Source organism: Salmo salar, chromosome 21, assembly GCF_965601325.2.
Source record: "Salmo salar chromosome 21, fSalSal1, whole genome shotgun sequence".
NCBI lineage: Eukaryota > Metazoa > Chordata > Actinopteri > Salmoniformes > Salmonidae > Salmo > Salmo salar.
Genome location: NC_138311.1, coordinates 36,975,208 through 36,993,199, shown reverse-complemented (window position 1 = coordinate 36,993,199; position 17,992 = coordinate 36,975,208). Strand labels below are relative to the sequence as shown.

Below are 17,992 nucleotides of genomic sequence, written 5' to 3'. Positions count from 1 at the left end.
TGGATGTTGGTGGAATTTATTTTTCAAAAGCAAGACATAATAAACCATGCTAACCATACTTATAATGAAATGCAATAATCAATGGTTGTAAGGTTTGTCTAATTTAGGCATGACCTCTGTTTTATCGTCATTTAGTTTTAAAAAGCAATAACTTTTTAAAATTAAATGACAACAAAACAGATATCATGCTCATCAAGAAACTGGGTCAACTCAACAGGACAATCGACGTCTGCACCATCCACTCCAACTCCACAGTCAGGAACTGGGTGTTACATTTGACCCCCACTCTATCAATTGGACACAAAATCCAAAACATCACCAAGTCAACCTTCTTCCACCTCAAAAACATCTCACGACTCAGACCCTCTCTAACTGACTCCACTGCTGAAACCCTGTTTAGTTCACTGCCCTGGTTAGTCTGTCATTATGTTTAGTGCTGTCCATGGTTAGTCTGTCCTTAGATTTGGTGTATTTTTATATACTGTACTTACTTATTTAAATGTGTGATATTGTTGCTTTTTATCCTGCTGATTATCTTGTGTATGTAAAGTGACTTGGGGTGTCTTGAAAAGCGCTTAAAATAAAATGTATTATTATTATTATTATTATTATTATTATTATTATTATGTGCAGGCAGAAAAGCAATGTCTTATAGGAAGGCTCACCGTTAGCAACGTTAACCTGGATAACAGTGCATGGCGGGGTTGAGGCTTAATCATTTCTCTCACCATGTTTGAGTAGTTGATGTAGTTGTTTCCCAGGTCCAGCATGGTGAGGAAGCGTTCCAACATGGACTGCCACTTAGCGTCAGCTATCTCAGACGTGACTAAACTCTCCTCGTTCTCCTCCTCCTCTTGCTTCCTGTTATAGCTTTCATGTAGACTCTGCATCTGTTCCTCCACCTAAACAAGCATTGGAGTCACACATTTCAGAATATTACATTTCAGCAGTGTTGTGGAGTAGTGAACTACAAGTAGTTCAACTAGTAATTAAACTACTTTTTGCAGTAGCTTGGTAGTAGTTGAACTAAATTCAAATCTAGGTAGTGTTTTCAGTAGTTAATGACTTTTTTTGCCATGTAGTTGTGCAGCTAACTACTGGAACTGAACACTACTCTTCTTGCAAAAGGAAATTAAAATATGGGTGAAGTAAGCAATCGTTTACTTTCTTTTACGGCATGCGACCTGCCTGATTCTCACTTGAAACATTGTTTTTGTGTTTAATAGGCTAAATTACACATTTTGTTAACATACGATCCCAAAGTGATCTGTTCTTGCAATGTGTCATCTATGACATTTCAGATTTACATATGATAGTTTTTCATGAAGTAGTTTGAACTATATTTTTCTTATTAAGCGTAGCTTTAGTCTAGCTTAACTTCTTCTAGGGTTAAGTAGCTTGCAGAGTAGCTTCCCCAACACTGCATTTCAGATTGATTTCCATTTTGGGTATTGACACATTTCAGTTAAATTACCTGTGCTTTCAACATAATATGAATGAAATACATACAAAGTTTAATGTACACTGTACATAACTATGTAACAATATTTAGTCAGACACCACTGTACCAAACTAACTATACAGATATTTAAAAACCATAAGCTTCCTAAGTTTCATGAAATTATAAGAGAAAATAACCTCCTCTGCAATTCGCAAGAAGCCCACGTATGGTTGGATATTCTCGATGCGAGATGTGATGTTTCTGGTGACTGTCTTCAGCTCATCCTCTAGCAGTGATGCTTTGTTGGAGAACTCAGCGGCTTCAGGACACCCCAGTGTTCTCAGTTCCTTTATCAGCTCTGCCATGGCCTCTGTCTCACTGGCTGTTTGCTGAAAACCAAATGGCCAGGGTTGAGAGAACTCTATGGTAACACATACGCTATATATACACAAAAGTATGTGGACAGCCCTTCAAATTTGTGAATTTGGCTATTTCAGCCACACCTGTTGTTGACAGGTGTATAAAATCGAGCACACAGCCATGGAATCTCCATAGACAAACATTGGCTGTAGAATGGCCACAATGAAGAGCTAAGTGACTTTCAACGTAGCTTTCTTTGGTTTTACACACCTGGTTTCAATCCCCCAATTACTTGTTCATTATTTAACCCTCTGTTCCCCCATGGTTATTTGTGAGTGATTGTCTTGTATACGGTCCGTTATTGTGGGCTCGGAATATTGTGTTGTATTTGTGAATACAATACGTTGATTACTCATATCTGCTGTCCTGCGCCTGACTTTCTACACCAGCTACTGTCACAGGCGTCATAATGAGTAGACCAAGGTGCAGCATGGAATATGTTCATCTCGTAGTTTTAATGAAAGAAGAATGAACACTTACAAAATTAAACCAAAATATTACAGCAGACAGTTCCGTCAGGTACTTTACAACTAAACGGAAAATAACTACCCACCAAAAACAAAGGAAAAACTGGCTGCCTAAGTATGGCTTCCAATCAGAGACAACGATAGACACCTGCCTCTGATTGGAAACCATACCCGGCCAAAACATAGAAAACAAAACATAGAATGCCCACCCACCTATCACACCCTGGCCTAGCTAAACAGAGAAAACACAGCTCTCCTAGGTCAGAGCGTGACAGCTACATACAGGACCGATTACAGAATCACTCACCTTTCAAATGGAGTCAGCAGGAGCAGACGCCCTCCGCGGTAGAGGAGCGCATCCAGCAGCACGTGACCATGTTGCAACGTCTGAGCACCGCCATGGATCGCGTGCTGCAGACGATAGATCATTGGGAGAGAGGAGGAGGTCGTCCAGCGCCTCCACAAGCCCCACTACAGCAGGAGTGGGCCAACGCCGTATGGAGTGAAGGACACGCGGCGTTGGACCATCACGCAGAGTTCACCCGCCGCTTTCGAGCAGTTTTCGACCACCCACCTGAGGGTTGAGCGGCGGGTAAAGATCTGTTCCACCTGAGGCAGGGGACGAGGAGTGCGCAGGATTTCGAATTGGACTTCCGGACCCTGGCCGCCAGCGTGGGATGGAACGACAGGTCCCTGATCGATCACTACCGGTGCAGTCTGCGCGAGGACGTCCATCGGGAGTTGGCCTGCCGAGACACCACCCTCACGTTGGACCAGCTGGTGGACCTGTCCATCCGGCTGGACAACCTGCTGGCTACCCGTGGACGTCCGGATCGCGGCCTGTCAGTTCCATCACCTCCGCTCCGACGCTCATGGAGTTGGGAGGTGCTGCGCTTAGGGCGACCGGAGGAGGGGCCATTCCCTGCACCATCTGTGGCCGCAGAGGGCACACTGCTGGTCGGTGCTGGGGGGGTTCCTCAGGGCGTCGAGGCAACAGGCAGGGCACTGTCGTGTCACCCCAGGTGAGTCAGCACCAGGCTCACCCAGAGCCCCCTGTTGCTCACATGTATGTGTTTATTACATTTCCTGAGTTTTCCCCGCATGCCCAGCATAAGGCGCTCGTAGATTCAGGCACAGCTGGGAATTTTATTGACCGTTCATTTGCCCATAGTTTAGGGATCCCCCTTGTTCCTGTGGATATGCCCTTCCCTGTGCACGCCCTAGATAAGCGACCATTAGGGTCAGGGCTGATTAGGGAGGCCACCGCTTCACTAGATATGGTTACGCAGAAGGGTCACAAGGAGAGAATCAGTCTCTTCCTTATTGATTCTCCTGTGTTACCCGTGGTGCTGGGCCTACCCTGGTTGGCCTGTCATGACCCCACTATTTCGTGGCAACAGAGGACTCTCAAGGGGTGGTCACGAAAGTGCTCAGGGAGGTGTGTAGGGGTTTCCATCGGTGCGACTACGGTGGAAAGTCCAGACCAGGTCTCCGCCGTGCGCATCCTATCAGAATATGCCGAAGCGCTCAAAGGAGACCTGGGACGCCGCTCATGTGCACCTGCAACAGGCCGTGAGGTGGCAGAAGGCGAGCGCCAACCGCAGTGAGGTGTTTGCACCGGGGGACCGGGTCTGGCTCTTGACCCGAAACCTGCCCCGCCGGAAGCTGGGTCCGCGGTTTGTGGGGCCATTCAAAGTCCTAAGGAGACTGAACGAGGTATGCCACAGGTTACAGCTTCCCCCAGATTACCGTATTAATCCCTCGTTCCATGTGTCTCTCCTCAGGCGGGTGGTGGCTGGTCCCCTCCAGGAGTCTGAGGTGCAGGAAGTTCCTCCGCCGCCCCCTCTGGACCGAGGGGGCCCCGGTGTATGCTGTTCGAGCCATCCTGGACTCGAGGCGTCGGGCGAGGGGCCTTCAGTAACTCGTGGAGTGGGAGGGGTACGGTCCGGAGGAGAGATTCTGGGTGCCGGTGGAGGACGTCTTGGACCCTTCGTTGCTGCGGGAGTTCCATCGTCTCCACCCGGATTGCCCTGCGCCTCGTTCTCCGGGTCGTCCCCGAGGTCGGTGTCGGCGCGCTGCTGGAGCCACGCGTCAAGGGGTGGGGGGGTACTGTCATGACTTCCGCCGAAGTCGGTCCCTCTCCTTGTTCGGGCGGTGTTCGGCGGTCGACGTCACCGGCTTTCTAGCCACTGCCGATCCACTTTTCATTGTCTATGTTTTACACACCTGGTTTCAATCCCCCAATTACTTGTTCATTATTTAACCCTCTGTTCCCCCATGGTTGTTTGTGAGTGATTGTTTGTCTTGTATACGGTCCGTTATTGTGGGCTCGGAATATTGTGTTGTATTTGTGAATACTAGAGTAAATACGTTGATTACTCATATCTGCTGTCCTGCGCCTGACTCTCTACACCAGCTACACACAAGCCCGATTACAATTTCATAAGTGTCAAAGGCTTTTATTGACAATTACACAAAGTCAATATTTGCAGTGTTTACCCTTCTTTTTGAAGACCTCTGCAATGCGCCCTGGCATGCTGTCAATTAACTTCTGGGCCACATCCTGACTGATGACAGCCCATTCTTGCATAATCAATGCTTGGAGTTTGTCAGAATTTGTGGGTTTTTGTTTGTCCACCCGCCTCTTGAGGATTGACCACAAGTTCTCAATGGTATTAAGGTCTGGGGAGTTTCCTGGCCATGGACCCAAAATATTGATGTTTTGTTCCCGAGCCAACTTTTGCCTTATGGCAAGGTGCTCCATCATGCTGGAAAAGGCATTGTTCGTCAACAAACTGTTCCTGGATGGTTGGGAGAAGTTGCTCTCAGAGGATGTGTTGGTACCGGTCTTTATTCATGGCTGTGTTCTTAGGCAAAATTGTGAGTGAGCCCACTCCCTTGGCTGAGAAGCTACCCCACACATGAATGGTCTCAGGATGCTTTACTGTTGGCATGACACTGTTGGCATGACACAGGACTGATGGTACCGCTCACCTTGTCTTCTCCGGACAAGCTTTTTTCCGGATGCCCCAAACAATCGGAAAGGGGATTCATCAGAGAAAATGACTTTACCCCAGTCCTCAGCAGTCCAATCCCTGTACCTTTTGCAGAATATCAGTCTGTCCCTGATGTTTTTCCTGGAGAGAAGTGGCTTCTTTGCTGCCCTTCTTGACACCAGGCCATCCTCCAAAAATCTTCGCCTCACTGTGCGTGCAGATGCACTCACACCTGCCTGTTGCCATTCCTGAGCAAGCTTTGTACTGGTGGTGCCCCGATCCCGCAGCTGAATCAACTTTAGGAGATGGTCCTGGCATTTGCTGGACTTTCTTGGGCGCCCTGAAGACTTCTTCACAACAATTGAACCGCTCTCCTTGAAGTTCTTGATGATCCGATAAATGGTTGATTTAGGTGCAATCTTACTGGCAGCAATATCCTTGCCTGTGAAGCCCTTTTTGTGCAAAGCAATGATGACTGCATGTGTTTCCTTGCAGGTAACCATGATTGACAGAGGAAGAACAATGAATCCAAGCACCACCCTCCTTTTGAAGCTTCCAGTCTGTTATTCGAACTCAATCAGCATGACAGAATGATCTCCAGCCTTGTCCTCATCAACACTCACACCTGTGTTAATGAGAGAATCACTGACATGATGTCAGCTGATCCTTTTGTGGCAGGGCTGAAATGCCGTGGAAATGTTTTGGGGGGGATTCAGTTCATTTGCATGGCAAAGAGGGACTTTGCAATTAATTGCAATTCATCTGATCACTCTTCATAACATTCTGGAGTATATGCAAATTGCCAACATACAAACTGAGGCAGCAGACTTTGTGAAAATTAATATTTGTGTCATTCACGACTGTAAAGCTCACCGCCATTGGACTCTGGAGCAGTGGAAACGTGTTCTCTGGAGAGATAAATCACACTTCACCATCTGGCAGTCTGACGGACGAATTTGGGTTTGGAGGATGCCAAGAGAATGCTACCAACCCAAATGCATAGTGCCAACTGTAAAGTTTGGTGGAAGAGGAATAATGGTCTGGGGCTATTTTTCATGGTTCGGGCTAGGCCCCTTAGCTCCAGTGAAGGGAAATCTTAACACTACAGCATACAATGACATTCTAGACGATTCTGTGCTTCCAACTTTGTGGCATCAGTTGGGGAAGGCCTTTTCCTGTTTCAGCATGACAATGCGAGGTCCATACAGAAATGGTTTGTTGAGATCGGTATGGAAGAACTTGACTGGCCTGCACAAAGCCCTGACCTCAACCCCATCAAACATCTTTGGGATGAATTGGAACGACTACTGCGAGCCAGGCCTAATCGCCGAACATCAGTGCCCGACCTCACTAATGCATCTGGCTGATCGGAAGCAAGTCCCAGCAGCAATGTTCCAAGATCTAGTCGAAAGCTTTCTCAGAAGTGGAGTGGGGGCTGTTATAGCAGCAAAGGGGGGACCAACACCATATTAATGCCCATGATTTTGGAATGAGATGTTCGACGAGCAGGTGTCCACATACTTTTGGTCATGTAGTGTGTATACTTCAGTACAGTACAAGACAGGGTTAGGTCTATTTGAAAATAACATTCAGGAAGTAAACTGAGATTCCTGAATTGAAATGAAAGTGACCCAACCTTTGTACAAGAGCTGGGTAAATAAACAAAGGGGTCATACATTTGAATAAGGTTGAGTGAGTCTACAGCTGCTATTCCTGACTCTACCTCTGTCTGTGAGGAGAGTTCCAGGTGTTTGTTGAGCATGTCTTCAGACTGAGAGAGCAGGGAGCCTGGCTCAGTGTTGCTGGAAAGGACACCGTTGCTGCTCTTTAGCCACACCGAGATCTGGGACAGAAACACATGACTTTTACTTTACTTTATTAGTTCCAAAATTCAGTCAAATGCAGTCAACTGAAATACATGGACATTTACACACACATGAAAGCATTAGCAGTTGATCATAGGCTGTCAACTAGCCTTACTACACGTCTGAGAATGGGCTGTAATCTGACGGGTCCTTTGTAGCTCAGTTGGTAAAGTACGGTGCTTGTTAACACCAGGGTAGTGGGTTCAATTCTTGTGACCGTCCATGTGTAAAATGTATGCACGATTGACTGTAAGTTACTTTGGATAAAAGTGTCTGTTAAATTGAATATATACTTCTATTTACCTTTCCCATTGACAGTGAATTATATTATTAAAAAATCTAACTTGCACATGCTTACCGCAACTCTGATTCCAGCCCAGTGAGACATATTAAGAATCCCTATTCATTTAATAGCATCTCTGTGGACCTAATACTAAAGATTTGTTGTTTTACTTTTAAAATATATTAGGCAAACCTTTTAATGCGGCATAAACACAACCATTTGATTGTCAAACAATCACATCACAGGGCTTCTGTGTAAACCTGGCTACCTGCTCACATTCGTCCACTAAAATAATTCCCGCTGTCCCACATCCATACAATGCACTGTGCACCCACCATTTGACGAATGGAAAGAAACATCTGTTACAAAACACCAAAAAGTGTAATGAATGACATTCAGTGATTGTCATGCATTAATAATTACATTCATAATAATGCCTCATTCACATTAACCATAAGTGTAACGTTCGTCGTGAGGAATGGACCAAGGCGTAGCGGGTCGAGTGCTCATAATGAACTTTTAATGTGAACACTTATTAACAAAAAAATAAATAAAAAAAAGTATTGAAGGCAACATACAGCAAAACAAGAACAACCTCCCACAAAACCCCCATGAAAACAAACTCCTAATTATAGGACCTTCAATCAGAAGCAACGATTACCAGCTGCTTCCAATTGAAGGTCCAACCCCAATAAACTAAACATAGAACTACAATAGACTAGACAGAACATAGAACTATACTAACATAGAACAATAAAAAATAAAAAAACGGAATACATAAACCAAACACCCCTCTACAGACACACAAACCGAACCATATAAAACAAATACCCCCTGCCACGTCCTGACCAAACTACAATAACAAAATAACCCCTATACTGGCCAGGACGTGACAATAAGCACTCCGTTACGTTACGGGGGATGGCATTCATTTGTATGGGGACCGTCTGCAACGGAGTGGAATCACAATGCCCCTTTGCAGTTGAAGGCTCCGTTGCATACTTTGAATTTTTCCAAGATGTGCGTCTTCTTCAGTCCAACCAGAGTCGGTTGAAGAACAGGAAGTTACCAAACCACAGAAGAAGATGAAAATATATTTTTGTTGATGGGTTTATGGGATAGATAGCAAGTTGTAAACAATTTCCCAGGTAGCCTAGTGGTTAGAGTGTTGGACTAGTAAGTGAAAGGTTGCAAGATCAAATCCCTGAGCCGACAAGGTAAAAATCTGTTGTTCTGCCCCTGGACAAGGCCATTAACCCACTGTCATTGAAAATAAGAATTTGTTCTTAACTGACTTGCCTAGTAAATAAAAGTAAGTTATATTATTTTAATAGTATGTTAAAAATAATACAATTTGGCTGTTAAGCAGAATAAAGTACAAAAAAAAGATTAAATTAAAAACTTAATGTACAGCCTAATGAATGTGAATTTATGCGTCCACTGCTGTCCAAGTGCCTCTCTGTCTTGGCCACTCATCTCTACCTTTGCGAATTGTCACTTTTATTGTCGACCCACACTGCATTTTGGAGAGTATTCCACACATTTTCAAGTCCATTCACAAATGTTTCATGTGACTGACATGTGATATTGATAAATTATAGTGTAATAGCCTACAGTTTTGTTGCCATCTTTGTTTTAATTATTGTGATAGTCTCATGTTTACCGGTACGGCGTATGGGCACAATTTATTTTGGCAGCTCAAAGGCATAATATCATGTAATTCAATAAAAATATAGCTACGGGTTCATCCCAAATAGCACCCTTTTTCCTATATTGTGCACTACCTTTGACCAGAGCCCTATGGGCCCAAAGGTAGTGCACTATAAAGGGTATAGGGTGCCATTTGGGACAAATCGTAAGGCTTGTGTGTACCTTGTTGTGAAATTGTTAGATTACTTGTTAGATATTACTGCATGGTCGGAACTAAAGCACAAGCATTTCGCTACACTCGCATTAACATCTGCTAACCATGTGTATGTGACAAATAACATTTGATTTGATTTGATTTACCTTGTCTATGAGGTCCTCACATTGGGACACCAGCTGCTGTCTCTTGGCTGCCAGTGCTTGGTGAGCATGGCACTCCTGACTTAGAGCATCAACCTGGTCTCTGACATATTCCAGCATCCTCTTCACGCCTTCCACTTGGGTACTAGAAATATAATAAGAGGCATGTCTGCTGTGAAATGCTCCATGTAGTAATCATATTATCCGCAGTCTTGATCCATCCATCTATTAATATAAAGGCCTAGTTTGAACACATTGCACTGCATATAACAAGCATATTTGATTTCAGAATACAGTGATAGCAGTGACATCTTTACTATTGAAATCACATGTTACTCAAAATCTCTGTTTTGCTACACCAGTGAAAAGCAGTCTGTGGTGATTCTTGACCACAGCAGGTTTTAAACTTGACTAGGGTGGGGGTGAGGTTTTGAGTCTGAGGACTAAGGAGGTCCTAATATGGATGCCATATTACCTCCTTACCTCTGTGGTTTGGCCTTCTGTATTATGAGATGTCCTCTCTGAAGAGGGTCGGTGGCTGACTCTTTGATGCTTCGCAACAGGTCCTCGTGCTTTTTGGCCAACTCAGGCAACCATAGTGTCTGGGTCTTCAACCCCTTAAGTTTACTCTCAACAGTTCCCAGGACCTCAAAAGCCTGACAAAACAGTAATGAGAGGATAGGACAATATTCATTAAGTACTCATGTAAACATGATAGATGGTTCAGCAGAAGTCCTGAATAAATGTAATATTGCTCATTATAATAACAGTCACAATTCATGATGCAGTAGACGGCACAAATAGTATGCCCTTATTGTCCACTAGAGGGCACCATGTTCAAATCAAATTAAAGTCACTAGTTCCCTAGTCGTGTAGAGTACCTCAAAGACAGTTGTAAGCGCTTAGTACTGCAATAATAACTACTCTTCACATATTTGTCAGGCACATGATATCACATGTATAGTAGCTACCTTATTGGAACTACTAAAGAAGGCTTTCCTGAAGGTGATATGTAATACAAGCCTACAGTAGCCACACTAGGTACCTGGTTGGCACTGCTAAAGAAGGCTTTCCTGAAGGTGATATGTAATACAAGCCTACAGTAGCCACACTAGGTACCTGGTTGGCACTGCTAAAGAAGGCTTTCCTGAAGGTGATATGTAATACAAGCCTACAGTAGCCACACTAGGTACCTGGTTGGCACTGCTAAAGAAGGCTTTCCTGAAGGTGATATGTAATACAAGCCTACAGTAGCCACACTAGGTACCTGGTTGGCACTGCTAAAGAAGGCTTTCCTGAAGGTGATATGTAATACAAGCCTACAGTAGCCACACTAGGTACCTGGTTGGCACTGCTAAAGAAGGCTTTCCTGAAGGTGATATGTAATACAAGCCTACAGTAGCCACACTAGGTACCTGGTTGGCACTGCTAAAGAAGGCTTTCCTGAAGGTGATATGTAATACAAGCCTACAGTAGCCACACTAGGTACCTGGTTGGCACTGCTAAAGAAGGCTTTCCTGAAGGTGATATGTAATACAAGCCTACAGTAGCCACACTAGGTACCTGGTTGGCACTGCTAAAGAAGGCTTTCCTGAAGGTGATATGTAATACAAGCCTACAGTAGCCACACTAGGTACCTGGTTGGCACTGCTAAAGAAGGCTTTCCTGAAGGTGATATGTAATACAAGCCTACAGTAGCCACACTAGGTACCTGGTTGGCACTGCTAAAGAAGGCTTTCCTGAAGGTGATATGTAATACAAGCCTACAGTAGCCACACTAGGTACCTGGTTGGCACTGCTAAAGAAAGAGGTACAGGATTTGTACAGTATTCTAGCTACCTTGTTGGCATGCGAAAGGCAGCGGCACATGATATGTACATTAGGTCGTGTGAAATCATAACGCGTTGAAAGTAGCAGAATTTTTTGCGGTTGTTTTAATCTTCCTGCACGGACATGTTTGGATGGTCTGACTATATCCTACAAGTTTAGCCTCCATTTCTTTGTTAAAGCGTACCTTATTGGCAGTGCTTAAGAAGGTTACAGTAACTATCTTGATGACACTGAAGGCATTTCTCTCCTGAAGGTTACATGTACACAAGCATAGATATAGAACAGTTTTATCTCTAGGTACACTAATCAGCAATTACCTTGGTGGCCCTGATAATCTATGGCCATCAGACATGTAGAGAAGGTACTGTACCTTGTTGCCACTGTTAAAGAAGCCGTTGCTCTCCTGTAGGTGATATGTATAGTTACACTAGCTACCTTCTACTGCTAATGCAGTACCTACTCTCCTAAGGGGGGTTTTGTATAGTAGTCAGTTGTGTCTGTACCGTGTTAGCGCTGCTGAAGAAGGAATTGCTCTCCTGTAGCTGTGCCAGCCGGCCCATCATGAGGTTCCAGAAGTGTTTGTGCAAGGCTTTGAGAGCCACACTTCTCTCAGACACATGACCCATCTCAGCCTCAGCACAGCCCTCTGCTTCCCCCACTAGCAGCTCTGAAGCCTGGGCTAGCAGCTTCTCCACCAACACACTCCAGTCCTGCAGAACAGGACGCAAGCATGCACACACACGCATGCACACACACGCACAGTGAATATTAGATTGGCTGTAGATCAAATATTTTTTCTATACTAAAGTCACTTAGCTGTCATGCTCATGGCCCTAGTATTATAATAGTCAAACATATACAGTAAAATTAGACATGCCCTAATAAAAGTTTGTTATAGCTTTGTTTACTGTTGAAAATATCATTCAATCACTTGGCAAATATGTCCCAAAGTGTATTCATATTTAAAGTATCATACCTTGGCTTTCTCTTCAAACTCTTTGTATTCCTGAAGGAGCTCTTCATTTTCTGTGAGAGCTGAGCCCAAATTATCTTTTTCAAAGTACAAGTCAGCTTTGTTTTTGAACCAGTGGGTTACCTGAATAAAATACCATACATTATAACTGCAGTCAGGACATTACTGCATTTATACTTGGGTACTTATGTAAATGATTTCAAAGGAAGACTGCTGCATGACTGCTCTTCCTTACACTAAGAAGTAGATAGAATATTAAACCCAGAGGCATCTGTACTTCCATCATCTTAACACATGACCCCATATGGCTCAACAAGCCAGAAGGTATTATACACTGCTCAAAAAAATAAAGGGAACACTTAAACAACACATCCTAGATCTGAATGAAAGAAATAATCTTATTAAATACTTTTTTCTTTACATAGTTGAATGTGCTGACAACGAAATCACACAAAAATAATCAATGGAAATCCAATTTATCAACCCATGGAGGTCTGGATTTGGAGTCACACTCAAAATTAAAGTGGAAAACTACACTACAGGCTGATCCAACTTTGATGTAATGTCCTTAAAACAAGTCAAAATGAGGCTCAGTAGTGTGTGTGGCCTCCACGTGCCTGTATGACCTCCCTACAACGCCTGGGCATGCTCCTGATGAGGTGGCGGATGGTCTCCTGAGGGATCTCCTCCCAGACCTGGACTAAAGCATCCGCCAACTCCTGGACAGTCTGTGGTGCAACGTGGCGTTGGTGGATGGAGCGAGACATGATGTCCCAGATGTGCTCAATTGGATTCAGGTCTGGGGAACGGGCGGGCCAGTCCATAGCATCAATGCCTTCCTCTTGCAGGAACTGCTGACACACTCCAGCCACATGAGGTCTAGCATTGTCTTGCATTAGGAGGAACCCAGGGCCAACCGCACCAGCATATGGTCTCACAAGGGGTCTGAGGATCTCATCTCGGTACCTAATGGCAGTCAGGCTACCTCTGGCGAGCACATGGAGGGCTGTGCGGTCCCCCAAAGAAATGCCACCCCACACCATGACTGACCCACCGTCATGCTGGAGGATGTTGCAGGCAGCAGAACGTTCTCCACGGCGTCTCCAGACTCTGTCACGTCTGTCATGTGCTCAGTGTGAACCTGCTTTCATCTGTGAAGAGCACAGGGCACCAGTTGCGAATTTGCCAATCTTGGTGTTCTCTGGCAAATGCCAAACGTCCTGCACGGTGTTGGGCTGTAAGCACAACCCCCACCTGTGGACGTCGGGCCCTCATACCACCCTCATGGAGTCTGTTTCTGACCGTTTGAGCAGACACATGCACATTTGTGGCCTGCTGGAGGTCATTTTGCAGGGCTCTGGCAGTGCTCCTCCTTGCACAAAGGCGGAGGTAGCGGTCCTGCTGCTGGGTTGTTGCCCTCCTACGGCCTCCTCCACGTCTCCTGATGTACTGGCCTGTCTCCTGGTAGCGCCTCCATGCTCTGGACACTACGCTGACAGACACAGCAAACCTTCTTGCCACAGCTCGCATTGATGTGCCATCCTGGATGAGCTGCACTACCTGAGCCACTTGTGTGGGTTGTAGACTCTGTCTCATGCTACCACTAGTGTGAAAGCACCGCCAGCATTCAAAAGTGACCAAAACATCAGCCAGGAAGCATAGGAACTGAGAAGTGGTCTGTGGTTACCACCTGCAGAACCACTGCTTTATTGGGGGTGTCTTGCTTATTGCCTATAATTTCCACCTGTTTGTCTATTCCATTTGCACAACAGCATGTGAAATTTATTGTCAATCAGTGTTGCTTCCTAAGTGGACAGTTTGATTTCACAGAAGTGTGATTGACTTGGAGTTACATTGTGTTGTTTAAGTGTTCCCTTTATTTTTTTGAGCAGTTTATATTTCTCGGTAGAACATTTGTTTCTACTCTACATGGGGGCAGGCAACTCATGATGAGTTCAGATTTCAGATAGGTGAAAGTTAAGTCAAAAGGAGATTTCTGACACGGATTGATCTTAGATAGACATTTCCTGACTGTGTGTGACTCACTTCCTGTTCCTGGCGCTTCCATTGGTAGATGTTAAGGATCACTTTCAGGTCAAGGAGCTGCTGCTTCATGTGTTGATCCACCTGTCTCCTCCTGTCCTGCAGTATCTCCATCAGACTTTCCACCCGGCCATAGCTGCTGTCAGCCCCTCTCAACGCCTCACTCCTCTGAAGACCATCCTCAGTCTGGAACTCTCTCAGGAAGTCTAGAAGATCACGACTCTTGTTCAGAACCAACATTGACTTCTCCAGGAGGCCTGGGGAAAGAGAGAGGGAAGGGGAGGTGTCAACGACAGAGGAGAAAGAGAGAAAGAAAGCGATAGAGAAAGAGGGAGAGGTTTATTTACTATTACTTGGAGGCATTACATAGTCAGTGCCAATAGCAGCAAAAATCTGAATTATGTGATACCATTGACAAGTTTCTCATTAGAAAGACTCTCTTGTTTAGAACCAGCATTGACTTCTCCAGTAGACCCGAGGGACAGATATGGGCCAGAATAAGAAAAGATGATTACATGTGCACATACAACGTCTTTGAGCAGGTGCTGGAAATCAAAACAATATGGACCTGATGAAAACCTAAGTAGTCAAAACGTTATCACCAACATACCACATGGGATCGTAGATTGTAGTGTGCAGAATCTATTTTTTCATTTGCAAAAAAAACGTGCCAAAACACAAATAATTAATGAATTAATCCAGCTTTGGGTCGTGTAAATACAGCCATCCTAGATCAATTTGTATAGTAAGTAAGGTATCTCGCACTACAGTGTAATCTCTCATCAAATATGATCATGAGAATGAGAGAACTTGTTTATATTATCGTTACGATGTCATATGACACCATGGTCCCTTTCTCCTTCAGCAGCCTCAACCAGCTAGCTTTTAGTTTATTGTGCTGTTGATATAACATGAAGCCCACTCATTCTCACATCTGACAGATATCTATCTCTTCATTACGTCTCAGTGCCTTGGAAACTGAAATGAAGGGTAAAATCATCTAATTTCAGGAACTTTAAGAGGAGAATGATTCACTCAAGGGAGGGCAGAGGTGAACTGAATGACTGCCAGGATCAAACTGAGGTTGTGTATCATCTACCAGACATCTGGAACAGTGATCCAGAAGTCATTACTCTAAGGGGATTTGCCAAAGGGAATAAATACAGAATTTCTCCAAGGGAGGCTGTACTATAGGTGTATCAACATAATACCCACCTCTCTTCATAACGCTGTGTTTCATGAGCAGCTCTTTCAGACACTCCGCATCTGCCAGCTCCTGCTCTCTGCTCTGGAACTCTTCTGCCTCATCTATTCTGATAGCAAACTAAAGGAGGTGGAGGAAGACATAGTTCATCTATCTGTATAGTTAGACAACAGTGAAGGAAGACATAGTTAATCTATCTGTATAGTTAGACAACAGTGAAGGAGGTGGAGGAAGACAGCATTAATCTATCTGTATAGTTAGACAACAGTGAAGGAGGTGGAGGAAGACATAGTTCATCTATCTGTATAGTTAGACAACAGTGAAGGAAGACATAGTTAATTCCCACGGGGGGCCAGCACGGGGAAAAAAAAATTAAAATGTATGAAATGAATTGAAATGTATGCATTCACTACTGTAAGTCGCTCTGGATAAGAGTGTCTGCTAAATGACGTAAAATGTAAATGTTAATATATCTGTATAGTTAGACAACAGTGAAGGAAGACATAGTTAATATATCTGTATAGCTAGACAACAGTGAAGGAAGACATAGTTAATATATCTGTATAGTTAGACAACAGTGAAGGAGGTAGAGGAAGACAGTCAATCTATCTGTATAGTTAGACAACAGTGAAGGAGGTGGAGGGAGACAGATTAATATATCTGTATAGTTAGACAACAGTGAAGGAGGTGGAGGAAGACAGCATTAATATATCTGTATAGTTAGACAACAGTGAAGGAGGTGGAGGGAGACAGTATTAATCTATCGGTATAGTTAGACAACAGTGAAGGAGGTGGAGGGTGTCAGTATTAATCTATCGGTATAGTTAGACAACAGTGAAGGAGGTGGAGGAAGACAGCATTAATCTATCTGTATAGTTAGACAACAGTGAAGGAGGTGGAGGAAGACAGCATTAATCTATCTGTATAGTTAGACAACAGTGAAGGAGGTGGAGGAAGACATAGTTCATCTATCTGTATAGTTAGACAACAGTGAAGGAAGACATAGTTAATATATCTGTATAGTTAGACAACAGTGAAGGAGGTAGAGGAAGACAGTCAATCTATCTGTATAGTTAGACAACAGTGAAGGAGGTGGAGGGAGACAGTATTAATCTATCGGTATAGTTAGACAACAGTGAAGGAGGTGGAGGAAGACAGCATTAATCTATCTGTATAGTTAGACAACAGTGAAGGAGGTGGAGGAAGACATAGTTCATCTATCTGTATAGTTAGACAACAGTGAAGGAAGACATAGTTAATATATCTGTATAGTTAGACAACAGTGAAGGAAGACATAGTTAATATATCTGTATAGTTAGACAACAGTGAAGGAAGACATAGTTAATATATCTGTATAGTTAGACAACAGTGAAGGAGGTAGAGGAAGACAGTCAATCTATCTGTATAGTTAGACAACAGTGAAGGAGGTGGAGGGGCGACCGGAGGCCAGTGAGGGGTGGGGCGTAATATATCTGTATAGTTAGACAACAGTGAAGGAGGGGAGGAGCAGCATCTACGATGGCCGTGAGGGCGTCTGTATAGTTAGACAACAGTGAAGGAGCGCTCCGGAGCCGGAAGGAGGGGGGGCAGCATTCATCTATCGGTATAGTTAGACAACAGTGAAGGAGGTGGAGGAAGACAGTATTAATATATCTGTATAGTTAGACAACAGTGAAGGAGGTGGAGGAAGACATAGTTCATCTATCTGTATAGTTAGACAACAGTGAAGGAAGACAGTTAATATATCTGTATAGTTAGACAACAGTGAAGGAAGACAGCATTAATCTATCTGTATAGTTAGACAACAGTGAAGGAGGTGGAGGAAGACAGCATTCATCTATCTGTATAGTTAGACAACAGTGTAATTTAGCCTAGTATGTGCTCTGGGTTTGCACATTTATTCATGGAGATCTCCAAAGGCTTCGTACATTCACAATAGATTTAATAAAGAAGTAAAACATTGAAAAAGGAAAACTGTTTGGTCAGTGATGAAACATGTAAAAGGACAGACAGTACAAACAGTTCTGCTATTTGTTTAATTCTCAGTCACATCCACAGTGAGGTTATCCAGGGGGAACCATCTGCTTCCTTTATCTTTCACACTTCCACTCCTCATGTTTCATAATCATCACATCAACTCTAATGTGTCTGCTTTGTGTGGCAGCACCCAGGGTGACCAGCCGTTAGAGCCTGGTTAAATTACAGCACATAGGCCTACAATATCACAAAATGCAACGCTCTTGCTCTGTCTGTGGACTGATGGCATGGAAACTGCACCATTGTGACACATTGGCAGTAAATTCCCCTGATATCTAATTGCAGTACAAACAGCCCCTTCTCAGTTACAATGTTATCTACCGGAAAAAAATCATATATCTTTATTTTCCAGTACGTAGACACAAATGCTAACAAAGCTGATAAAACAATGAACTGTTTTCTTTTGTCTTTTGAAGCAAACTTCAG

General features: G+C 44.0%; 1 protein-coding gene across 3 annotated transcripts in view; it reads right to left on the bottom strand.

Moving 5' to 3' along the window:
- LOC106582274 (coiled-coil domain-containing protein 141) overlaps positions 1–17,992 on the bottom strand; it is a 56,598-nt gene that overhangs the window by 24,401 nt on the left and 14,205 nt on the right. For all 3 annotated transcript variants that reach the window (XM_014165182.3, XM_014165181.3, XM_014165180.3), the window contains exons 4-12: positions 15,541–15,649; positions 14,329–14,582; positions 12,286–12,405; positions 11,813–12,019; positions 9,963–10,135; positions 9,483–9,624; positions 7,048–7,167; positions 1,639–1,830; positions 729–902 (exon numbers count right to left, since the gene is read on the bottom strand). In XM_014165182.3, the coding sequence (XP_014020657.2) occupies positions 729–902; positions 1,639–1,830; positions 7,048–7,167; positions 9,483–9,624; positions 9,963–10,135; positions 11,813–12,019; positions 12,286–12,405; positions 14,329–14,582; positions 15,541–15,649 (1,491 nt within the window). The remainder of the gene's footprint in view (positions 1–728; positions 903–1,638; positions 1,831–7,047; positions 7,168–9,482; positions 9,625–9,962; positions 10,136–11,812; positions 12,020–12,285; positions 12,406–14,328; positions 14,583–15,540; positions 15,650–17,992) is intronic.